General features: G+C 37.0%; 1 protein-coding gene across 14 annotated transcripts in view; it reads left to right on the top strand.

Annotated features, from left to right (window-relative positions):
- The window catches only part of EMB (embigin), a 167,325-nt gene that overhangs the window by 122,591 nt on the left and 17,613 nt on the right, over nucleotides 1-27,121 (top strand). For 5 of the 14 annotated variants that reach the window (XM_086362566.1, XM_086362563.1, XM_086362562.1 and 2 more), the window contains 3 exons: nucleotides 616-649; nucleotides 2,746-2,800; nucleotides 3,362-9,521. In XM_086362566.1, the coding sequence (XP_086218692.1) occupies nucleotides 616-649; nucleotides 2,746-2,800; nucleotides 3,362-3,379 (107 nt within the window). In that variant the 3' untranslated portion in view covers nucleotides 3,380-9,521. Of the gene's footprint in view, nucleotides 1-615; nucleotides 650-2,745; nucleotides 2,801-3,361; nucleotides 9,522-27,121 lie in introns of those variants that run through there. The other 9 variants (XM_086362557.1, XM_086362561.1, XM_086362560.1 and 6 more) reach the window with 3 other exon arrangements.

The following is a 27,121-nucleotide window of genomic DNA, read 5'->3' as shown; positions in this document are numbered from 1 at the left end:
TTTTTGAATTCTCATAAAAGAGACATTGCCTGCCAGATCTGTTTTCATAGCCTGTTCCTAATGGTTTACAGACTGAGAAACCACTGGCCCCCTAGGAAAATTTATCTTGCATTCTGTATTTTTTCCTATTTTGTGCTATTTAGTAACTTCAATCATTACAAGTCAGTCAGTCCTGTTTTTGATGATCCCAGGCACTAGACGAGGCTTGATCAATTCTTGTCGGTTATACCTCAGCATGTACCCATGGACTGTCACCAGCCAGGTTCCTCTGTCTATGGCATTTTCCAGGCAAGAATACTGGAGCATATTGCCATTTCCTTTTCCTGGGGATCTTCCCCACCCAGGGACTGAACCCGTGTCTTCCGAGTCTCCTGCATTGCAGGTTGATTCCTTATGTGCTGAGCCATCAGGGAAGCCAATGTTTTGCTTGATCAAAGCAGCAAGTCAGGGGAGCAGGGAAGGAGTGGACATGACGGATGTGCAGCTGTCCCCTCTCGTTGCAGAGCAGCGTGGGCAGTCAGGGATGTAGAAGTCAGGGGAAAGTAGAATTGCGCATATATGTTCTACAAAAATAATAAACCAGCCTAACAGTTAAGTTCTTCTTTTGTTATACAGATGATGGGAAAGAATTTGAACAAGGTGAACAGCTGTAAGTATTATTTTTTATAGAATAATTTTCCCTTGAATAAAATACAGATAAATATGAAATTAAATAAAATGTTTGCAGTTAGAGAAAAAAGGTACAAGAGTATATTGTGTGTTATTTTCTGCACATGTCCATTTGTGGTGAAGAGTGGCATTTACTGTCTGCAACACCTCGCTGTACTTGTTTTCTCTTCAACAAAATGGGTTTAATGACATTACCACATAAGGTTTCAGGATTAAATGATTTTCTCTGTGTAAAAGTGCTTAGCATAAGCTTTGGTTATTGAATGCCTTCTATGCCTGAGCATCTATATTTCTTTAAAGTATCCATCACTGATTCTGATTCTCTGTCATGTTGAAAAGCATTGACCTAGGATTCTATTTGTTATTATTTTTCTGAGAACACAAATTGTGTCACTATTTCTTTTACAGCCCCCTTTGTTTAGAGTTGAGCTGAGCAGGAGGAGAACTAGAAAGAAAATGACCAGTGGTGTCATTTGGTTTGGTGACAGTGGGAGTTGTTGGTTCCACCATGCCAGGGAACTGAGAGCGGCGCCCAGCTCTGCTGGGCTGAGGGAATTGCCCAAAACTGGGTTTGAAGTTCAAGTAATAGAGCCAGGGTCTGGAAAATGAGACCAGAGTAAAGCAGCCAAAGGAAACCTAGGAAAAGGGAAGCCTGAGCAACTATTACCAACCCAAACGGACACTTGCAATTTATCTTTATCAGTCAAGACGAGCTCTGAGGTGTAAGCGCTATAACCACAGTTAAATAGCAAGACTAGAGCGGATGGTTGTCATGTGTATATTCATAGACATTTTTCAAATAGTTATTTTTACTAAGTTCACTCAAATCAACAGGACAAAGCTTCTAAAGTAAGGGCATAAAATAATTATATCAGGAGTTCCATAACCCCAGATAAGGAAAAAAAAATGTTAATCTTAGAATCAGACTTTTATGATTGAAAAGGATGTGAACCTCTTTCTGGAGAACTTGTTCATATTAATTTGAACATTTTATCTTTCTGGTTTGCATGTGCTGATTACCTTTCTTACACTTGGAATCATGAAAAACATGATGGTTATTCAGATATTTGAAACAATTATACCCTTGCCTGGATTCTTTTGTTCTCCCAGCTCAGCCTCCACAGTGTTCCCCTCCATTCCCCTGCAAGTCACATTTCTCATCTTTAGGTTTTGTTAGTATCTTTAGATTTAATTCAAGTATGAAGGGCACATGGACTCCTGTAGAGAAGCCTTTTAGCAATGCTTTTTTTAGAATTTTTAGTTTAGGAGATAAATTTGTCTTTAAAGAGAATAGTGTTTATCAATATATTTTGTATTTGATGCTTATATATGTGTTTAGATACCAGCTATTCACAGAATGAATGACTTTAAAATGACTTTTAAAAATAATTCTAAGAGTATAACAAGCTAGTCAGTTCAATGAAGAGCTCATTCATTTATCTGACCCACCAAGATATTTAATCCACACAATTTTACCTACAACTTCTTCTCCCAGTTTTGATGTAACTGATTATATGGTTCAATTTATTATCTGGTGAGACTAGTTTAACAAGCTCAAGCCTGCCCATAAGATCTAGAAGGGTATTAATTATGTACCCTTGTAACCTAGTTTAGTCTTTCTTGTCTTAAGAATCTGGAGCCCATGTTGTGGTCTTATTCTGATGCACTTTGAGGAGACAAAGAGCCATGCTTAACCTCTAATTCAGTGTATAAATATGTTGGATTATAGCACCTTTATCTATGTACTGGCTGACCTCCAGATTGGCTATTATCTTGATGGGTCAAAGCAACATACGTTAGGCCATATACTGAAACCTTCACTCATGCTTGGGGAAAAGCAATTCTCTCTGCATAAAATAAACAAGCCTTTGTCATTCATCTGTGGCATTGGTTCCTCTCCAAGCAATGGCATGCAAATAAAATCAACATTATGAGTAAAACACCATTTTTAGCAAGAATAAATCCTGTCTCTGTTGACCTCATATTTTAACTTGATGGCCATGATATAGATGGTGTACTGACTTAGTCTGATGCTGTGTAAACATATAGTAATTTTCTTTTTTGTTTTCTATACAGGAAATTGGATGACAGCAATGGTATAGAAAATAGTGGCCCTAGGCACAGAAAAAATGTAAGTTGCTTCCAAATGCTTCCCTTCTAAATAAAATGTAAAATTCAATATGCACAGCCTGTTAATCCATCTCCTTTTTTTTTAGTTTCATAAAAGACCTAGACATTCACTATGTGCTTGGATATTATAGGGGAATATACTCATTACACAATAAATAAATGGCATCCTTTTTCCACCAGAGAACATGTAACAACCAATCTAAAAGTGAATCAGTTGCATTGTAGATGTCTGTTTTTTCTTATGTCACCATAGGCCAAGTTATTTTATAACTTTTTATGTAGTCTTATTTTTTTCTCTCTCTATTTTTCTGGATTCTCCTATTTTATTCTCATATATTCCTATACATCTAGTCTGTGAATGAATCAATATTGGTTTATTTTCTTTACTGATGAGGATCACAATTTCCATATTTCATCATTTTTCTCTTGAGTAGGAACTGTTTGGTTTAGCAATTTTGGATCACCTCCTTCCAGAAATTTTTGCTTTGCTAAAATAATAATAAGTTGTTACAGAATAACCAGGATGTGCTAATTATGCTTCATTATGCTTTATGTAACTCAGGAATCCGTGGGCCAGTGAGTGACAAACATCATGTCAAGAGTCACAGGAAGATGTACAAAGAGTTTGCATTTCAGCTTTATTTCTGCTTCCTGTTAAGAACGTGTGATTTTTTACTTTTAAAAGGATGAAAAGTTTATGTAAAATGCTCAGTAGTAGCTTTGTAAATACTATATGCAATTTCAGATCTACAAATATATTTTCATTCTGTATTTTACACTAAAGCAAGGTAAATTGTATTAAGTATGTGCTATGAGCTATAACCCAGGATAATTAATTTCATTCCAGTCCTTAAGGGACACGCAGAATAGACACCAGCAAAACCAAACAGTACACAGAGTGAATGTCACTCTAGACCTGTTTATAACCAAAGAATTCATTAAAAACAAAGCTTTGCCATTTGTCTTAAAAAGGTTTTTTTCCCAGTCATGTTTACTAGGTGTAGAAGTGTTTGTAATAATTTCATGTAAAGTTCATTCTTCAGTCATATTGAAAAGAAGTGTCATCATGGGGAAATCAGCACTGTCTACCTTTGTTAATGGTGGTTACTGTGCAGTCACCACAAGGAAAACATACTTTTCCTATGAAAACATTGGTTGAAGGCAAAGAAATAAAACCGCACACTTGCCCATCTCCGTCTCCACAGAAGCAAGTTTCTCAGTCTCATTCCACTCATCTCCACTGTTTTCCCACATTAAGCTAAAGTGATTCTTAGACTTCCTAGAGAGCATTTTTTATTTTAAGCTGTGGGTTTTGGATTTCTTAAGTTACAGCTGTTGTTGATGTTGTAGGACTAAGGTTCACATAGACATGATGTCTCACTGCTATAGACATGCTTCTGTGTTTCATGGTGGTATCCATGGCTGGCTAAATATCTCAAAAAGCGTCGTTAGTGGTTTCTAATACTAATGTCTTTGTCTGAAATCAAGAAGTGTTAGAGTTGTTCTATGTTGTTGACAGTGCCTTAGGCTTTCTATTGTGTGTATAACTAAATTATTTTATAAAACTCAGTGTAACCAAGTTGATTGAAATCTGAATAGCCATGAAAGGTTGTCAGTGGCTTTGAATGGAATATTGGTATCATACAGCAGGATACTAGGTTAGGTTGAAGACAATATGTGAATCCTGCTGGGGGATCCTTGGTGCTTATGAGTCCGCTGTCCCCCAGCTCACAGTGCAGCAGGGATCAGAACAATTACAGGCAAAGAGGGAGGGTTTGGGATGGTGGTGAAGACCCACGGTCTTGGTGACAAAGGGGACTAATGCTTGAAAAAGAGAAGTTCAATTATTTGAAAAAAATACTTTACAGAAATTTGTATGATATTCTGGGTGAAAAAATTATAATAAAATTGAGATAGTGAAAAATTATGCTTTATATGGCATCTTAACTAATGTTAAATAGTATGAATAATACACATGAAGTGTGACTTGGAAGCTTCTCTGTTTGTTGCAGCACTGTGGGGCATAAAACGTGTGAACTACCCACAAAAGTTTTACTGAATAGACTACATCATTTAAGTAATGGCAGGTTTCATCATATTCTTGTCTCAGAGCCACGAGCCAGGCATTTGTTTTGGTTTAGTTAATTATTAATTTGACCAAATGATATTGGGTGGTATCTATATGATGGCACCCAAGCAGTTCACTTAGTTAATCTGAACAATTTGAATTCAATGAAAAATTAGTCAGACCCGCTTTTTGACTAAATCCAATTCAAATGCATTTGTGACTAGATATATACAAATCCCCATACAATTTGTAGCTCGTATGCAGTATGTACTCTTCTATTTTACTACCATTATTTAGACTAAAATGGTTCTCAGGCAGAAAAATTGCTGTCCCAATGTAAAATAATCTGAAATATTTATGTAGTAGATTGAAATTTTAAGTGTCAGTGTTTGCTATTTTTCCTAGCAAAGAAAATTAAGTTCAGTAACTTTAAGCAGAAAAGGTACTCAGGAAATTAAAGGAAATTAAAGTTGAATTTTGACTTTTCAGAGTCTCTCTGGGGAACCTCCAGAAAATTATTTCACCACTGTTAGGTTAAAAAATGGAATGCTTCCATTAAGTAACCTCATGGTTAACATCATGAATGGATTAACTAAAAATGACCAATTGTAAATTGACTAAAAATACAGAGCAAGCAGAAAAGCTGAAGTAGGAAAATTACGCCACGTTTATATATATTAGACACCTTGGGAATTCTCTTCATCTTTCCAGCTAACAGTTTTGCTGCATATTAAGTAGATTTAATGATGTCTTAAATTCCCAGATATTTTCATATTCAGTTTATGCTCTAATGTAAATCTTCACTTTGTAGTCTTTTTCTCTCTTTTTTTTTTTTCTTAGCATCCAGTTACCCAGGCCAAGACCTAATAAAGTTCACTGTGCCATTTTCTTTTCCTCTATTAACTAATATTTATTAGTCATGAATCTCTGTTCCTTTGTCCTCTTTAACAGCTCATCAATCCACTCATTGCCTCCCCTACCTCCATGCTCACCAGCTGCAACAGCTAAGGTCTTGATTTTCCTACATCAGCCTCATCTACTGTTAATCCATTTTTTGCATTGCTTTGTGTGTGTGTGTGTGCACTTAATTGCTCGGTCATGTCCAACTCTTTGCAACGCCATGGACTGTAGCCTACCAGGCTCCTATGTCCATGGGATTTTCCAGGCAAGAATACTGGAGTGGGTTGCCATTTCCTTCTCCAGAGGATCTTTCCACCTCAGGGATTGAACCCACATCTCCTGCCTTGGCAGGCAGGTTCTTTACCACTGAACCACCTGAGATGCCCCTTTAGCATTGATGCCAGGCCATATTTCTAAAACACAAATCTCACTATGGAGCATAATGTGCCAGTTCTCATGACAGACCTCTTTAGGCTCCCCTTTGCCATATCTTAATGCTGCAGTTTTCCAAGTCACTAATCTTTCTTCACTGTCTTGATTTAGCCTTGACAAAGAGAGAGTCTATCCAGAGTGCTGCCCACTGTGTGCCTCCCTTTGATGAACTCAAGTTTAGCCTTCAAGACTTGAATCTGATGTTACTTCCTGGCAGATCCCTCATTCCCAGTTGACTCTGTACCATCATATGTGCTCAAATAACTCCACATTTTTTGTGCTTATTTACCTGTATTATACATATGCTTTTATGTGTCTCCTTCCTGGATTCTGATTTTATTTGCTTGTCCCATACCTACCACAGAGAAGGTACATTGTAGATGTCATGGGTGTGTAGTGAATGGATAAATGTATAGGTGAAAATAAAATTTTATAAATTTATACTTATTTTTAGAAGTCCAGGTTCAATGCATGATACTGGATGCTTGGGGCTGGTGCACTGGGACGACCCAGAGGGATGGTATGGGGAGGGAGGAGGGTGGAGGGTTCAGGATGGGGAACACATGTATACCTGTGGCGGATTCATTTCTATATATGGCAAAACCAATACAATATTGTAAAGGTAAAAAATAAAATTAAATTAAAAAAAAAAAGAAGAAGAATCTAAATTGTGACATCAGAAGTGAAACAAAATATTTTAACAGAGATAAACCAGTCCTTTGTAACTTCAGTGTTTGCTTCCACTTCTTTGAAAAACAGTAGCAATATAATAAAAACTTCTGTCGAATTTTAATAATGTGTAATAATCTAATGAGCAAAAAGAGTTGTGACTCCTAAACTATTATACAGGGTATGTTGCTTTCAACTTATCTAAATTCCCATTGTCCTTTATCTTTTATTAGCAGTACAAATGTTAACCTTATTTTTCTCCTTTATTTCAGTATGGTAATGTGTTGACTTTATATATATGTAAAGAATTTTAGCAATTGTAGTTCTCTGCATGGCACTGTAGATATTAGTGTCCACTCCACTAACTTTCTCATTCCTCCTCCCTGCCAATACCTCATAGTACCTTAGAATATCTCAGAATCCAATTCAAAACTTTATCTTAAATATATTTTTTAGAAAGCTTTCATTGTTTAGTTTTGGTCCCTGTAAGTTTATCTTTACTTTGGTCTCTGTAAGTTTGTATTTGATAATCAGATACATAAAAAAAGAAATGTCAGTTCTGCTCACATACTCCCTGGATTTTCATCTTTGAGGCATTGAAGTAGATTTATGCAAAATTATTTACTGAATCTACTTCTTTATAGAAAATGAATCTTCTCTAATGGAACAAGTTTTGCAATGAATTAGGTACTTCCGATTAACATTTTTAGGTGGGAGCAAGTTCAAAAGTGTGTGTTCTAGTATTAATTAAAAGGCACACTGACCTATTATAGCTTTCTCTGAATTAATATTTATTGAATGAATGAAAAATAGATGAATGACTCAATTATTTTGGAATCTTAAATTGTATATATGTATATTATCTACTTTGATTTTGATTAACTGAATTTATCTTCTCTAGCAGAGATATAAAGAAAACTGGAACTCTCTGTGTATTTCTTTCACATGATATTTAGGAATATATTTACAGTATATCTGGAAGGTCAGTTACATGTGCAGCTTATGAACTGATTTCTTTATTGATGGTATATCGTATTGTTAAATAGTAATGACTCACATTTGTTGAGTGCTTGGCATGTGACAGGTACTGCGCTAAATACTTTGAAATGTTTTATCTCATTTAATTTCCACATCATCTTATGCTATAGAAACTATTACATATTGTGTTATACATGAGGAAACAAGCTTGAGAGATTAAGTATTTGGAGCTGGGAATTGAAATCCAAGGAGTTCTCCGTAATGAGTCTAGGTTAAACAACTATGGTGAACACCTTTGGCCTTCTACTAAGGAGAGTCTTAGAAAAATCAGGCTATTATCTATAAACTGTCTTTTTTTAAAAAAAATTTGACTCCTTTAGATGGTTAGTTATATAATAAGTTCCATAATTTTATTCTTAAGGCTTATAGAACCTATGCTGTGGCATATTTATGCTATCCCTGCAGTGGTGCTAAGGAATCAATATATTTTTGCTTGTTTGGAGTCTTTATTTTTTTCCCTAATTTTACTTCTCAATAACTAGTGTGACCATAAAATTTATCATCCAAACAATGAGAATGAAAGAAAGTTCTATTTATAATTTTATAAGGACAAATGGAAAACAGATGGTAAGTCACATTTTTACCTGTAGGTAGGAGCAAAGAATTGAATCGATAATCTAGCCTAGGCACAGCAGTAACATCTTAAGTCTGAATAATAAACACTTGGAAATTCACCTTCAGGGAAAGAACTATCCTTAGTAAATGCCAGGTGAGATGCCTATGAGACAATTTAGTAATCTTAAAGATTTATTACTTTTCAGCAGTACTGTAAATGTATCAGCATTCAAAAATGTGATTCACAAGTTGTAAGAGAAGCTAGGAAGCAAAGTTGTATTTTTGATGGCCTGTGAAATGAACTGGACAATTCTTTGGATTTGCTTATCTTCATGATTAATGTGTCATAATGATAATATCCATATGATTCTCAATAAGTCAGGAATGCCTGATTATGCCTTTATAATAAAATTTATTTTTGAAATCAGTGAAGCTCACTCATGACTAATATTGTCAAAATTACTTTTGATCATGTGATTAACCTATAACACCTATTTCTTCATTTCTCATGTCCCAAATGGGAGAAAGCTAGTGAAATTTGTTTATGGTATTGGTTAAAGTCCTTGTATTATTTGGTGTGTTATCTATTATGTTTAAGCACTTTTATTCATAAAAATTGATTCTGCTATTTAATTTGTAATTTACTTCAGAATATAATTAGCACAAATTATTTTTTAAAGATTATTTGATAAACAAATGAAAATATTAGACTTAATAGTATTTGTAATTAACTGTAATGGTACATAATGCTACAAAAATATCACACAGTATGATTACGTGAACTGCTTTTGTGTCTTTTAAGATAGAAATTTGCCCATAAATTTTACTAAAAAAAAAAAAACCAAGCACCGTGGATTTATTACAACATATTTTCAAATAATTGTGGTTTTCTTTTTTTAACATGTATGTCTAAATTCTCACTAACGCCATTCTGCATTATGTAAACAGTACAGAAAATGTTTGTATTAGAATGTTTAAAGTTTTTTTGTTGTGTTAACTCAAAGGATATGCCTAATATGTAATTAAATTCAATAAAATGTACTCTGGATTAAAAATTTAAGCATTATAGAATGTATTTTAAATTTTTAATTATTTAAATGTGAATTTAAAGGCACTAGATAATAGAAAACACTGACTTTTTAAATTATACACACAGGAGATTCAAGTCTTGTAAAACAATTCATCCTTCCCAAGCCCAGCAAAAAAAAGTGTACCTACAGCTGGGAATCTGTATTTTAACACATCAAATAGGAAGTTGGAAAGGAATTTTCAAAACATAACAAGATATATTTAGAAATAAAAAAGACAACAGTGGCCTTGACATAAACGGACATTTAAATGAAATTAATGTATAGGACATATTTGTTTGTCCTGCACAAATTTTTTTTTCAACATTGCAGTGTCATTTTCAATTGATTTTGGTAAAACTGGTTACAAAATATTTCAAAATTTGTAATCTACAAAAATGTCTACTGCTACAAAAGAGAATCAATATTCCAAATAGAGCATTTTAACAGTCAAGGCAAAAAGAAAAACTCATTAGGGAGGATAATAGCATATTTCACTATATATTATATTTGACTCAACTGAATTATATACACATATTAAAATGGCTAATGGCTAATAAATGTTTGTGTTGTAAAGCATTTTAGGTCAATTTAAAGGGGGTGAGTGACTGTATTTGGGTAATGACTAGATTAAACAAACAATGATTGGGGAGATCCACTTCTGGAAAGATGTAGTTGACATATTTCCCCCTATTCTGCTCCCTAAATATAGCTAACAACATTTTGCCTTGTTAAAAAACCAGAAAAATATTCTGAAATGTGAAGAGAAGAATGCAGACCAACTAGGAACTTTGGGACACAAGGTATGACACACCAATAAGATTCCTGATTTTTTCTTGTTGCCTCATATATTCCAGACTAGGTGCTACAGAAGCCAACAGCCTGGAAATACCAGTGAGTTCAGATCCAGGAAACTCTCTCCCATGAAAGAAATAATCTAGTAAGGCAGAAAAACATTTAGATAGTAACTGTTCTACTCCAGCCAAACACTACCACTGTGGCCCCACCCCCACAACCGGCACAAAAAGCTGAGTGGGGAGACGTTTACCCCACCTGGGGGGGTAACACCGGGAAGGGTAACAAGGCCCCCCTCTCACTCCTAGTGGAAGGCTGAAATCTCACTTCCATCCTAGAGGAACAAGGTACCCCTCCTTCCTTAGATGTCAGTGAAGGCAAAAGAATTCACAGTTCCGACTTCCTGACAGTAATGAGTAATCAGTAATCTTTCCCCACTAAAGTGTCTCACAGTACCTAAAGAATCCAAATTTCAATAAAAACCTCACTTGTTATTATATAAATCATGAACATCTCTCTTTGAATAAGAAAAAACAATCAACAGATGCTAATATCAAGATGAAAAGAGAATTATATGATGATAATTTTAAAGCAGCCATCATCAAAACACTTCAGTGAACATTTATGAACAAATGTAAAAATAATGAACAGAAAGCATCAGAAAATAAATAGAAGATATAAGGAAAACCCAGATAGAAATTTCACAACTGAAAAATGCAATAACTGAAATTTTAAAAGAAACTTAGTGGATAAGCTCAACAGCAAGATGGAGGTGACCGAAGAACAAATCAGTGATACTGAAGACAACAACAGAAATTACCCAGTCTACAACAAGGATAATGTAGACTAAAAAACATGGACAGAGAGTTAGGGACCTGTGGGATGATGACAAAAGACAAACATTTGTGTCATTTGAGTGCCAGAAGGAAAACGGAAATAGTAGCACTTAAAAAGTACTCCAAGAAATAAATAATGGCTGAAACTTTCCACAAATTTGGCAAGTGACATAAACCAACAGATTCAAGAAGCTGTGTAAATAACAAACCAAAAACCCGAAGAAGAAATCTATGCCAAGACACACTGTAATCAATGCTGTGAAAACTAAGAATAAAAAAACAATCCTGAAAGCAGCAATATGGAAACACTTTACCTACTGAGGAAAAAAATGAATGACAGCAGATTTTTTATCGAAAACCGTGAAGGACAGACAGAAGTGCCACAGCATTTTTCAAATGCTGAAAATTCTGTAAATCTCTTGTTCTATGTCTGGTGAAATGATCCTTCAATAATGAAGTAGAAATCGAGAGGCATATTCTCAATGAGGCATAACTAAAAAACTGTCACTAGAAGGCCAACCCTAAAAGAATGATTTAAAAAAATTCTCTGAGAAGACAGGAATTGTAAAAGAAAAAATTCTGCAATATTATAAACAGAATAATGGCAAGAGTTAAAATATCAGTGAATACAGTCGACTTTCTTTTCCTTTTGACTTTTCTCTATTGTTTTTGATTATTAAAGCAAAAATCACATCATTTCCTGATCTGGTTGTCAGTGTAATGTAAATGTAAAGAAAATATTTAATATCCTTACATTATAAACAGGAGTATAAAGGGACATAAGAGAAGATAAAGTTTCTACACTTCACTTAAACTGGTGAAATGTCTGTATCAGTAAACTGTAATAAATTATATATTATGATACCTAGAGCAACCGCTAACAAAGATATAAAAAGCCATTTTGGATAAATCAAAATGGAGTGTAAAGCAATGTTCTAGTAACCCACAGGAATGCGAGAAAAAGAAAACGGAATGATGAAACAGTAAAGGAAAAGAATGGAAATATATGCCGTGTAAATCAAAAGAAAGTAGGAGTGCCAGTTCTCCCCAGAGTGATATACAGATTTACACATTATAATCCAATAAGATTTTATCCTGAAGATATTTACTAAACAATAAATAAATCAAAATTATTCTAAAATTTATTTGGAAAGGGAAAAAGAAAAGCTGAAATAATAGTTAAAAATCAGGATAAAGTTGGAGGAATTGCTTCATTCAATTTTAAGATTTATTACACAACTGTTAACACAAGACTGTGTGGTTCTGACAGAAGGACAGATATACAGAAAAATGGAACAGAATAAAGAATCAGAAATAGCCCCATACAAGTACTGCCAAAGAGTCTTTCAACAAATGTTGCTGGAGAAGTTGATTATACAAATGATGACACGCATCTTAAACCACACATGTTTTGCAAAAATATCTCAAAATGGATCACAAATTTCATTATAAGGCTTACACCTAAATCTTCCACAACCATGTTCATTAAGCACTATTCACAATGGCCAAGAGGTGGAAGCAAAGCAAAAATCTGTTAACTTGATGAATTGGATAAACATGGTATAACCATACTGTTGTTGCTGTTCAGTTGCCAAGTTGTGTCTGACTCTTTGCAATCCCATGGACTGCAGCACGCCAGGTTTCTCTGTCCATCACCATCTCCTGGAGTTTGCCCAAGTTCATGTCCAATGAATCAGTGATGCCATCCAACCATCTCATCCTCTGTCATCCCCTTCTCCTCCTGCCTTCAGTCTTTCACAGCATCAGGGTCTTTTCCAATGAGTCAGCTCTTTGTATCAGGTGGCCAAAGTATTGGAGTTTCAGCTTCAGCATCAGTCCTTCCAAAGAATATTCAGGGTTGATTTCCTTTAAGATTAACTGGTTTGATCTCCTTACTTTTCAAGGGACTCTCAAGAGTCTTCTTCAGCACCACAGTCTGAAAGCATGAATTCTTTGGCGCTCTGCCTTATTGTTCAGCTCTCACACCCATACATGACCATTGGAAAGACCATAGCTTTGACTATACAGACTTGCTGGCAAAGCGATGTCCTTGCTTTTTAACACATTGTCTAGGTTTCTCATAGCTTTTCTTTCAAGAAGAAATTGTCAACTAATTTCATGGCTGCAATCACCATCCACAGTGATTTTAGAGCCTAAGAGGAAATCTCTCACTGCTTCCACCTTTTCCTCTTCTATTTGCCATGAAGTCATGGGACTGGATGCCGTGATCTTAGTTTTTTAAATATTGAGCTTTAAGTTGGCTTTTTCACCTCTCCTCCTTCACCCTCATCAAGAGGCTCTTTAGTTCTTCTTCAATTTCTGCCATTAGAATGGTATCATCTACATATCTGAGCTTGTTGTTATTTCTCATGGAAATCTTGATTCCAGCTTGTAATTCATCCAGTTTCCCATTTCACATGATGTGCTCTATGTAGAAGTTAAATAAACAGGGTGACAATAAAAAGCATTGCTGTACTCCTTTCTCAATCCTGAACCAGTTGTTTCATACAGGGTTCTGACTGTTGCTTCTTGACCAGTATACTAGCTGTGAGAACTCCACGAATTGTATAAACAGCATAGCCATACAATGCGATTTATTCAGCTTTAAAAGAGAAGGAAATCCTGTTTCCTGCTACAACATGGATGAACCTTGAGGACATTATGCTAAGTGAAATGAGTCAGTCACAAACACTGTATGATTTCACTTCTGTGAGGTATCTAAAATTGTCAAATCCATAGGAAAAAAGGAGAATCATGGTTACTAGGGGCTGGGGAGGAGGGAGGAAAGAAGGTTTATTTGAGAGTACAGAGTTTTAGTCTTGCAAGATGAAAAAGTTCAGACCTTTGTAACAACAATATGAGTGTACCTAATACTACTAAACTGTACTCTTAAAAATGGATAAGGTGGCAAATTTTATGTACTTTTTAAAAAAACTACAGTGAACAAACTTACAGGCAAAAAAATAACCTATGAATCCTTTAGTAGAAAATCTTTGGAACCTAGGGCTTGGTAAAGAGTACACAGAAATGATATCAAAAGTACAATCTGTAAAAGAAAAAAATGGTTAATTATGATCCATCAAAAATATAAACCTTTACTCTGCAAAAGACATTTTTAAGAAGATGAAAAGACAAACCACACTGGGTGAAAATATTTGCAAGTCACGTATCTGGCCAAGGACTCATTTAGAAAATATAAAGAACCCTCAAAACTCAATACTAACAACAAAACAAACAATCCAAGTAGAAAATGAGCAAAAGGCATGAAGAAGCATTTCACAGAAGAGTACATATAAATGGTAAATAAGTACATACAAAGGTGTTCAACATCACTAGTTATTATGGAAATAAAGATCACAAAGAGCTATCACTACATACGTATGAGAATAGCTAAAATAAAAAATATTGACAATACATACGCTGACACGGATGCACAGAATGAGTTCTTATATATTGTTTGTAGGAATGTACAGACCTGGAGAATCCCATGGGCGGAGGAGTTTGGTAGGCTGCAGTCCATGGGGTCGAGAAGAGTCGGACACGACTGAGCGACTTCACTTTCACTTTTCACTTTCATGCATTGGAGAAGGAAATGGCAACCCACTCCAGTGTTCTTGCCTGGAGAATCCCAGGGACCGGGAAGCCTGGTGGGCTGCCGTCTATGGGGTCGCACAGAGTCGGACACGACTGAAGCGACTTAGCAGCAGCACAGACACTGAAAGATGGTGCAGCAGTCTCTTAAAAATAATAAACATGACACAGCAACCACATGCCTAGGCATTTATCTCAAAGGAATGAAAACATAGGTTCACACTAAAAACCAGTACATGACTGTATACAGCACCTTTAATTATCGTAGCCTGAAACTGAAAGCAACTAAATTGTTTTGCAAGGGTAACTATTGATATTTAAGCAATCTGCACTACATCCACACCATGGAATATTGCTTAGAAACAAAAAGGAACAAATATGCAACAACTTAGATGGATTTCAAGGTTTGCAGTTAATTATGTAACTAATTATGCTGAGTGAAGAAGCCCGTCTCAAAAGGTCTGATTACATTTCTATGAAATTCTTGAAATGAGAAGATGATAAAGATGGAAAACAAACTAATGTTTGCAATGACAGTAAAGAGGTAGAACTAAGATACTTGTAATGATGTCTTACTTTTGTATCTCAGTGTTTACATGAACCTTGTTGTTGTTCAGTCCCTAAATCTTGTCCAAATCTGCTACCCCATGGACTGTAGCATGCTGGGCTCCTCTGTCCTCCACTGTCTCCCAGAATTTGCTCAAATTCATGTCCACTGAGTCAGTGAAGACTAGAGATCTCTTCAGGAAAATTAGAGATACCAAGGGAACAATTCATGCAAAGATGGGCTTAATAAAGGACAGAAATGGTATGGACCTAACAGAAGCAGAAGATATTAAGAGGTGGAAAGAATCCACAGAAGAACTATACAAAAAAGATCTTCACGATACAGATAATCACAATGGTGTGATCACTCACCTAGAGCCAGACCTCCTGGAATGTGAAGCCAAGTGGGCCTTAGGAAGCGTCACTACTAACAAAGCTAGTGGAGGGGAAGGAATTCCAGTTGAGCTATTTCAATCCTAAAAGATGATTCTGTGAAAGTGCTGCACTCAATATTCCAGCAAATTGGAAAACTCAGCAGTGGCCACAGGACTGGAAAAGGTCAGTTTTCATTCCAGTCCCAAAGAAAGGCAATGCCAAAGAATGCTCAAACTACCGCACAATTGCACTCATCTTACACGCTAGTAAAGTAATGCTCAAAATTCTCCAAGCCAGGCTTCAACAATAAGTGAATGTGAACTTCCAGATGTTCAGGCTGGTTTTAGAAAAGGCAGAGGAACCAGAGATGAAATTGCCAACATCCACTGGATCATCGAAAAAGCAAGAGAGTTCCAGAAAAACATCTATTTCTGCTTTATTGACTATGCCAAAGCCTTTGACTCTGTGGGTCACAGTAAACTGGAAAATTCTGAAAGAGATGGGAATACCAGACCACCTGACCTGCTTCTTGAGAAATCTGTATACAGGTCAGGAAGCAACAGTTAGATTTCGCAGAAGGGGACAACAGAAGATGAGATGACTGGATGTTATCACCGACTTATGGGTTTGGGTGGACTCCAGGAGTTGGTGATGGACAGGGCAGCCTGGTGTGCTGTGGTTCATGAGGTCGCAAAGAGTCCAACATGACTGAGCGACTAAACTAAAATTATTTACAATATTGTAGTGGTTTTGGCATACATTGACATGAGTCAGCCATGGGTGTACATGTGTTCTCCATCCTGAACCCCTCTGCCACCTCCCTACCGATCCCTCCCTCAGGGTCATCCCAGTGCACCAGTCCTGAGCACCCTGTCTCATGCACCAAACCTGGAATGGCGGTCTATTTCTCATGTGGTAATACAAGTGTTTCAGTGCTATTCTCTCAAATCGTCTCACCCTTGCCTTCTCCATAGGGTCCAAAAGTCTGTTCTTTACATCTCTGTCTCTTTTGTGGTCTCGCATATAGGGTCATTGTTACCATCTTTCTAAATTCCATATATATGCATTAATATACTGTTCTGATGTTTTTCTTTCTGACTTACTTCACTCTGTATAATAGGCTCCAGTTTCATCCACCTCATTAGAACTGATTCAAATGTATTCTTTTTAATGGCTGAGTAATACTCCATTGTGTATATGTATCACAGCTTTCTTATCCATTCATCTGCTGATGGACATCTAGGTTGCTTCCATGTCCTGGCTATTATAAACAGTGCTGCAGTGAACATTGGGGTACACATGTCTCTTTCCCTTCTGGTTTCCTCAGTGTGTATGCCCAGCAGTGGGATTGCTGGATCATAAGGCAGTTCTATTTGCAGTTTTTTAAGGAATCTCCACACTGTTCTCCATAGTGGCTGTTCTAGTTTGCATTCCCACCAACAGTGTAAGAGGGTTCCCTTTTCTCCACACCCTCTCCAGCATTTATTGCTTGTAGACTTTTAGATTGCAGCCATTCTGACTGGTGTGAGAGGGTACCTCAGAGTGGTTTTGATTTGCATTTCTCTGGTAATGAGTGATGTTGAGCATCTTTTCATGTGTTTGTTATCCATCTGTATGTCTTCTTTGGAAAAATGTCTGTTTAGTTCTTTGGCCCATTTTTTGATTGGGTCATTTATTTTCCTGGATTTGAGCTGCATGAGCTCCGTGTGTATTTTTGAGATTAGTTGTTTGTCAGTTGCTTCATTTGCTATTATTTTCTCCCAATCTGAAGGCTGTCTTTTTACCTTGCTTATAGTCTCCTTCATTGTGCAAAAGCTTTTCAGTTTAATTAGGTCCCATTTGTTTATTTTTGCTTTTATTTCCATTACTCTGGTGTGGGCCATAGAGGATCCTGCTGTGATTTATGCCAGAGAGTGTTTTGCCTATGTTTCCCTCTAACTCACAACTTTTAAGTGTGCTTTTTTCTTCAGTTGACAGCAGTTATACAAAAGGTAGAAATTATTTATAAATAATATATATAATATAATTTGCATATATAAATTATATATAAATAATTTCTATTAAATCTCTCATTGTTCCCCACCAGAGCTACAAGAGCCAGTTTAGCTTTCTGCTGACAAGAAAAAAATGTTATTTTATTTTGGAAATAAATCCATAATCAAGGTTCAATCAAAACATTGCCCATTTATAAAAATATATCTGCACACACAAAATACGAGAGTATATATATATATATATATATATATATATATATGTATATATATATTACCATTCATGTCACCTCCCTATCCTAATTACATTCACTCATGTATTTGTTTCTTTGAATAGGGGTTCTGGGGCCATTATAGTAGCTGTCATGTGGAGCAGGAGATAAGGGTGATCAACCAGGGTTCACAGTGATTATAGTGGCAGGAGACAGTTTGTGGCTAAGACAGTATTCAGCACTCTAAGTTTGCAAGTGAGACAGACACCAGTCTCTTGATGACACTCTTCTAGGTCAGATAGCTCAGAAAGCATTAAAATTCTGAGTTAAGAAATATTCTGTTTTAAAAACGTCTTCTGAAATTCTGAAAACAATGATCAAATTATAGTCTAATTTTGCTTTCAGTGATGCACTGAAGTTTCCTTAGCTGGTGCAAAGAAAAATCTTTAGTTAAATTAAAAAAAAAAAGAGTTAAAGCTCTATAAAATATGTATATTTTATCTAAAGAGAAATAAAAGTTTTGTGCTCTTTTAAAATGTTACAAAAGTATACGAAGAAATGACAGAAATAATACAAATTTATATGGAGAAAACCACAATTTACAAAACTGGTTCTTATTTATGGATATTAGATTTCTGGTTTCACACCTATTTAAGTGGTGCCTTGCTATTTTCTATGGTATTGTTTGGATTTAATTCATGGTGAAAGTACAGTCTGGGTTCATGATGCAAAAATGTGTACATTAAAGTCAGTTGTAGAAAGAAATGATATTCCTTTGTTAAATGGCAGCAGACATTGTATTATTTGGGGTACTTCTGAAAGAGATGGGAATACCAGACCACCTGACCTGCCTCTTGAGAAACCTATATGCAGGTCAGGAAGCAACCGTTCGAACTGGACATGGAACAACAGACTGGTTCCAAATAGGAAAAGGAGTACGTCAAGGCTGTATATTGTCACTCTGTTTATTTAACTTATATGCAGAGTACATCATGAGAAACACTGGGCTGGAAGAAGCACAAGCTGGAATCAAGATTGCCAGGAGAAATATCAATGACCTCAGATATGCAGATGACACCACCCTTATGGCAGAAAGTGAAGAGGAACTCAAAAGCCTCTTGATGAAAGTGAAAGCAGAGAGTGAAAAAGTTGGCTTAAAGCTTAACATTCAGAAAACTAAGATCGTGGCATCTGGTCCCATCACTTCATGGGAAATAGATGGGGAAACAGTGGAAACAGTGAAAGACTTTATTTTTCTGAGCTCCAAAATCACTGCACATGGTGACTGCAGCCATGAAATTAAAAGATGCTTACTCCTTGGAAGGAAAGTTATGGCCAACCTAGATAGCATATTCAAAAGCAGAGACATTACTTTGCCAACAAAGGTTTGTCTAGTCACAGCTATGGTTTTTCCAGTGGTCATTATGGATGTGAGAGTTGGACTGTGAAGAAGGCTGAGCACCGAAGAATTGATGCTTTTGAACTGTGGTGTTGAAGAAGACTTTTGAGAGTCCCTTGGACTGCAAGGAGATCCAACCAGTCCATTCTAAAGGAGATCAGTCCTGGGTGTTCTTTGGAAGGAATGATGCTAAAGCTGAAACTGCAGTACTTTGGCCACCTGATGCGAAGAGTTGACTCATTGGAAAAGACTCTGATGCTGGGAGAGATTGGGGGCAGGAGGAGAAAGGGACGACAGAGGATGAGATGGCTGGATGGTGTCACCGACTCGATGGACGTGAGTCTGAGTGAACTCTGGGAGTTTGTGATGGACAGGGAGGCCTGGCGTGCTGCGATTTACGGGGTCACAAAGAGTCGGACATGACTGAGCAACTGAACTGAACTGAACCTGACTTTAAACCATGTGAAATGTGTCTATCATTCTTACTTTTCTGTTTTAATCATAGAAATTTGCCAAAGTACTAATTATTTTGTATCTGTGGCCCTACCATTGTGGACTAAATGGGCCCTGATTACATAACACGTTTCAGAAAAGAAATCAGTATCCATAGGATTGAGTCTAGGCTGGAAACTTCTCAACCCAAATGAGACATGAAAAGACAGGCGCTCTTATACTGGAGAGACCTGAGAAAGAATGTTGCCAAATGAATGGACTATGACACAGTTGAATTGCAAAATCCTGTGATCTGTGGCAAACAGTTGACTTCTATGAGTTTCGAACCACTGAGAATCAAACAAAAACTTAACGTGTTCATTTTCTACCTGGCTTTCCTTTTACACCACATAGAATTCGGTAGAGTTTACTAATTTATACCTAGCAAAACTGTTGTAAACTAGTTATCTAGTGAGAGAGAAAGCTGGGCATCCGCCAGTCCTTTACTTTAGCCTCAGAAACCTCAAGGACTTACCTTTGGGGAAGGAAATTAAGGTATTTAAGAGAGATCATAATTTGAAGCTGGGTTGTTTTCTTAGAATTAGGTCACAGTTGGGCTGAGAGAAAGGCATCCATGTATTCCCGTGTTTCTTCCCAGGCTCCATGCTCATGTGCTTGGTTTCTAAGCCCTGTCTGACTCTGCGACCCCAAGGACTGTAACCCACCAGGGTCCTCTGTCCGTGGGACTTATTCTGGCAAGAGTAGTGGAGTGGGTTGGCATCCTACTCCAGGGGATCTTCTCAACCCACAGAACAAACCCAGCATCGTCTCCTGCTTTGCAGGCGGATTCTTTACTGCTGAGCCACCAGGGAAGTCCCAGGCTCTCTCCCATTCCAAATTCTAGTTTTGTGTGTCTTGAAAGACAGAATAGGAATAGCAAGAATGTGGGAATTAAATTCTTGTATTTAAGTGATACAGAGCATTCTTTTCACTTCATTTCATATCCTCTTCTGTGACAATACCAAGAGCATTTTTGCAATAAGTGTTACTGAAATTTTCTTTGCTCATTTTTCAGTGTGTGTTTATAAAAGGCCCTCAGCACCACTTAAGATTCAATTAACATTGTTATGAAAAATATTTTATGTACATTATTTCATTCAAATCATGGGAATGACTGTAAATGCTCTGAGAAAGGCTTGTTTATGCCTTCCACAAGCAATTATTGAGGATTTACTTTGCTCAGTAGGGTGCTAGCCACTGGGAATACACAGATGAAAGAGGCAGGTCCTAAAGAATTTACAGGCTAGAGCTGGGGGCGGGGGGGGGAATTAAGCAGCAATTTTCAGTACAATGTGAAAAATGCTTTCTTCTTTGCTGAAAACTTTCTGGACAAGAAAAGAAAAGAAAATACAGAAGAGATCTTATCTAGGTAGCCTTCATTAAAATGGAATTACCCTCCCAAAGGCTTTAGTGCAAAAATGAATACCTTCTCAAAAATTCTCAATTTTGACAATTCGTGACAGTTTTTCAGAGTTCAGGCTCTGGTTTGTCCCTCCAACTTCCTTTTTAGGCTATGATGATGCTGCCTCAGCTGTACTGCCTGGGTTAATTGCCACTATTTTGGGGACAGACCTGGCACCATGAATCTTGGAAGAGGCTTCTGCTTTCTTTCTGATTCATTCTAAGATGTGGAATAGTTTCCTTTCTCTTTATTCATCATGACATAGAAAATATTTCCCAGATGTTATTGAAGGCTTGACCATACTGGAAGGGAAATATCACATATAAAATAATTTATAATTATTCAATGATAAGCCCTATACTACAGAGTTCTTACCTAACTTCATTCCTGCTTAAATCCAGCCTGCCTCTACCAATAGCACTCCCAGTGTCTCTCTTACAGCCCAGGCTGCATGTCCAAAATGTTTAGAGAAGATGAAAGCTTTTCAAACTTTTCTGCCTGTGGCACACCACTGCAGGTTGATTTTCTTCCCCAGAATTAACATCTTACCAGTATGACTGACTGTACAATAATTCATTGAGGGAAAATTCCACTCTTTCTCATAAAACAATACAGCCAAACAATCCCATAGTAGTGTGAGATCAGTATATTTCCTGAACTCTGAATTGTAATAATGTGATATGTGGATCACAATAAACTGGAAAATTCTGAAAGAGATGGGAATACCAGACCACCTGATCTGCCTCTTGAGAAGTCTGTATGCAGATCAGGAAGCAACAGTTAGAACTGTACATGGAACAACAGACTGGTTCCAAATAGGAAAAGGAGTTCGTCAAGGCTGTATATTGTCACCCTGTTTATTTAACTTATATGCAGAGTACATCATGAGAAACGCTGGACTGGAAAAAACACAAGCTGGAATCAAGATTGCTGGGAGAAATATCAATAACCTCAGATATGCAGATGACACCACCCTTATGGCAGAAAGTGAAGAGGAACTCAAAAGCCTCTTGATGAAAGTGAAAGTGGAGAGTGAAAAAGTTGGCTTAAAGCTCAACATTCAGAAAACGAAGATCATGGCATCCGGTCCCACTACTTCATGGGAAATAGATGGGGAAACAGTGGAAGCAGTGTCAGACTTTATTTTTCTGGGCTCCAAAATCACTGCAGATGGTGACTGCAGCCGTGAAATAAAAAGACGCTTACTCCTTGGAAGGAAAGTTATGACCAACCGAGAGAGCATATTCAAAAGCAGAGACATTACTTTGCCAACAAAGGTCCGGCTAGTCAAGGCTATGGTTTTTCCAGTGGTCATGTATGGATGTGAGAGTTGGACTGTGAAGAAAGCTGAGCGCCGAAGAATTGATGCTTTTGAACTGTGGTGTTGGAGAAGACTCTTGAGAGTCCCTTGGACTGCAAGGAGATCCAACCAGTCCATTCTGAAGGAGATCAGCCCTGGGATTTCTTTGGAAGGAATGATGCTAAAGCTGAAACTCCAGTACTTTGGCCACCTGATGCGAAGAGTTGACTCATTGGAAAAGACTCTGATGCTGGGAGGGATTGGGGGCAGGAGGAGAAGGGGACGACAGAGGATGAGATGGCTGGATGGCATCACTGACTCGATGGACATGAGTCTGAGTGAACTCCGGGAGTTGGTGATGGATAGAGAGGCCTGGCGTGCTGTGATTCATGGGGTCGCAAAGAGTCGGACATGACTGAGCGACTGATCTGATCTGATCTGATACCTTGTCAAAAACAGTCATATTCAGGATGGGATACATGGAATTCACTGCATTTCCACTTTGGTCTCTTACCATCAAAAACAAACAAAGAAAACTAAATTTAGGGTCTTATTTCAGCAAGATTCTTCCTGTTTCCTGTGTGTAAAATGAAACCAACAACACGAAAGTGAACAAAATGGAACTTTGAAGGATCTAGGGAACTTTAACAAACTCCTCATCAAAAAATGACGAGCATCATATTAGATGCACACTGGAATGTGCATTCTTGGTCTTGGGATGAACCAAATGCCTGGAATGGTTCTTGGTCTGGGAGACAGAGGGGCAATTAAATGTGTACGTCATGAAATTTAGCTTCTGGGGAAAGATAGATAAACTAAGAGGCAAATAAAAAATACATTAACTGGGATTAATACATGCTATAAAAATAAAGTAGATGATGAAAGATTAACTTGTGCTTTTATTTGAGACATACTGGTTAGAAGTCTTTTCTAGAGGAAGTCCAAACAGAGACCAGACATGCCCAGGAGTCCTGTGCTCCAGGACAGAATGACAGACTGAAGGATAAAAAGCACCTAGACTCAAAGATAATAATGTGCTTGATGTGTCCATTGAGTAGCAAGAAGTTCAGTATAGCTGGAATAGACTGAATGTGGATGAAGGGTAGGAAATAAGGGATAAAATTAGCCAAGGAACACATAGGGCATAGAGAGAATTTTAATTTTATTCTCAGTCACGTGAAAGTTAGAATTAGGTACAGCTGCAAATGATGAAAAATTTATATTTAGACTAGCTTCTGAAAGACAGAAGATTGCTTGTCTTTCATATAAAGACATCAATATACAGGCATCAAAAATTTCAAAAAATTGGCAGGGTCATAGCTCCTTCTATCTTGCTCTTCAGTTATGCTCAGAATGGCTTTTAGCCTCAGGAACTGAGATGACTGAAGGAGCTCCAGCTATCAACTCTGCATTTCAATAATCAGAAAGTACAAGGGAACAAAGAAAATGCTTCTACAGTTAAGTCCCCTACATACAAATGTTGCAAAATTTCAGATGTGAACGTGTGTTCAAATGTCCAATCATATAAGTTAGTTCATGCATCTAGCGTACATTGGCATGTGCATTCATCCTTTACAAGTAGTTGCACTTTTGTGTATTTTATTATACAGTATTTTATTAGAGTGGGGCTTCCCTTGTGGCTCAGATGGTAAAGAATCTGCCTGCAGTGTGGGAGATCTAGGTTCAATCCCTGGGCTGGGAAGATCCCCTGGAGAAGGGAATAGCTACCTACTCTAGTATTTCTGCCTAGAGAATTCCATGGACCAGAGGAGCCTGGCAGGAAATAGTCAATGGTGTTGCAAAGAGTCAGACATGACTGAACAACTAACACACACACACTGTTGTATAGAGTGCAGTAGTACCAGATCTTTATTTGAAGCCCAGGATGTCCAGAAGCAAGTGTAAAAGCAGCAGTGATGTAGCTGGTACTGCTAAGAAGCATCAGCAGTTGTTCTGTACTACTGCATTCTTCAAGGTACTGTACTGTAAGATTAAAAATGTTTTATTTTTGTTTGCTTTTTAATGTATTATTTGTGTAAAAATATTGTAAACCTATTACAGTACGGTACTAAATAGCCAATTGTGCTAGGTGGGTACCTAGGCTAACTGATGGATGAACAAATTGGACTTAGGAAAGTGCTCTTGGGATGGAACTCGTTCCTATGAAAGGGACTTACTCTATTTATAAAGTTATATCCCAAAAAGTGCTCAAGATATTTTTAAATTAAAAATACACTTGACTTAAATGCTGTTTTAGTTTCTGGTGTATGGCAAAGTCATTCAGTTATAAATACATACACATTTTTTTTTTCCCATGATGGTTTATTTCAGGCTATTGAATACAGTTTCCTGGGCTATACAGTAGTAGGTCCAATGGTTTATCTATTTCATATATAATAGCTTGTATCTGCTAATTCCAAACTCCTAATTTATCCCTGCCCCATGCACTTTCCCCCTTGGTAACCATAAGTTTGCTTTCTATGTCTGTGAGTCTGTTTCTATGTCATAAATAAGTTCATTTCTGTCCTGTCTCGGATTCCACACACAAGTGATATCATACAGTATTTGCCTTTCTCTTTCTGACTCAGTATGCTAATCTCTAGGTCATGTGTGCTGCTGCAAACGGCATTATTTCATTATTTTTTAAGGCCAAGTAGTAGTATTCCTTTGTATATTATACCACATCTTCTTTATCCATTCATCTGTAGGAGGACATTTAGGTTGCTACCATGTCTCAGCTATTACAGTGCTGCTATGAACACTGGAGTACATATATCTTTTTTTTCCAGATATATACCCAGGAGTAGGATTGGTGGATCATATGGCAACTTTATTTTTAGTTGTTTTAAGGAACTTCCATACTGTTTTCCACAGTGACTGCACCAATGTATGTTCCCATCAACACTGTGGGAAGGTGCTTTCTCCACACTCTCTCCAGCATTTGTTTTTTAATGATGGCCATTCTGATTAGTATGTGGTGGTACTTCATTGTAGTCTGATCTGCATTTCTCTAATAATTAGTGACGGCCATCTGTATGTCTTCTTAAGAGAAACGTCTGTTTAGGTCTTCTGCCCATTTTTGGATTTGATTGTTTGTGTTTTTTCTGCTATTGAGTTGTATGAGGTATTTGTATATTTTGGAAATTATACCTTTGTAGGTTGCATGGTTTGCAAATGTTTTCTCCTAGTCCGTAGGTTGTCTTTTTGCTTAGCTTATGGTTTCCTTTGCTGTGCAAAAGCTTGTAAGTTTTGATAAAGTTCTACTGTTTATGTTTGCCTTTATTTTTAGTCTTGGAGACTGACGTAAAAAACATTTCTATGATTTATGTCAGAGAATGTTTTGCCTATGTTCTCATCTAGGAGTGTTATGGCATCAAGGCATAATGACATTTCACTGAATAAAACCTTGTCTGATGGCCACACCTATCTCTGAGAGAAAGTAGAAGACGTAGTGTTCATTCTAGACATTTGTGAATACACTAAGGGTTAAACTCTCAAAGAAGAATGGCAAATAGGTATTTTCTTATGTCAGAAACACACAGGCTCTGACGTAAGAGTCACAGGATGATGCTGAGCAGAAGCATGGCATGACCTGATTTACATTATTAAAGGATTGCTTTGACTGCTGTGTGGAGAATGGAGGATAGCAAATGTTGAAGCAGGGAGACGAGCTGAAAGTGTACAGTAGTTATCTAAATTCTTTAAGGTCACCTTAGTTACGGTTTCCCTGGTGGCTCAGATGGTAAAGAATCTGCCTGCAATGCAGGAGACCAGGGTTTGATTCCTGGGTCAGGAAGATCCCCTGGAGAAGGGAATGGCAATCGACTCCAGTACTCTTGCCTGGAGAATTTGAATTCCATGGACTGAGGAGCCTGGCAGGCTACAGTCCATGGGGTCACAGAGAGACACGACTGAGAGACTAACACTTTCACTAGTTATGGTTTAATAGATACATATATTCAATCTTTGTAGAGTTTACTTTGGAACAAGCCAAATACCAGTTGTTGGTGTTAATTCCCCAAGTTTATATTTCCTTAATTATTCACTTAAAACTTGCTTCAAAAACAGGGTAAAGTCAATTGACAATACAGAAGTCTTTTTCTGAACCCTATTCTAATGAGGTGCACATCAAATCTCATCGATAGGAAATTCTATCTGTGTATTAAAAATATAAACTAGTTTTATGATAAACTAAAATTATGATAAAACAAATTAATGTATGTTTGGTGATATTAGCAGTCTTTAGAGAAATCACTGAAATCAATCTGAAACACTGCAGAGTACAATCTTGGTACAAAGCATTTTGCTGTCATTCTCCTGCCAGTCTACATGGATTAGAATTTGAAATATTATTTCCACTTTGTACAAATCTCTTTCAGGTTCTCCTATTCTATTCTCCTGCATGAGAATGCAGGCAATGGTTGAGAGTGAGATAAAGACAAAGAGAAGGAAGGAATAAAGGAAGGAAGAGAGAAAAAGAAAGAAAAGATGATAGTCATCCTTAAGGAAGGAAGGTCATGGCTAAAAGGCAGCAAAGACGATAATCTGGCAAGGTTACTAACAGTTTTGACTGTTTTCCTACTATTTTTCATATTAATAATTCTTACCAAATTTTTAAAATAACATGTCTTTTTTTTTTGACCGAGGAGAGTCA

Source organism: Bos grunniens, chromosome 20 (assembly GCF_055505025.1).
Source record: "Bos grunniens cultivar Pamir isolate PY7600 chromosome 20, Bosgru_T2T1.0, whole genome shotgun sequence".
Taxonomy (NCBI): Eukaryota; Metazoa; Chordata; class Mammalia; order Artiodactyla; family Bovidae; genus Bos; species Bos grunniens.
This window is presented reverse-complemented; position numbering and strand designations above follow the sequence as displayed.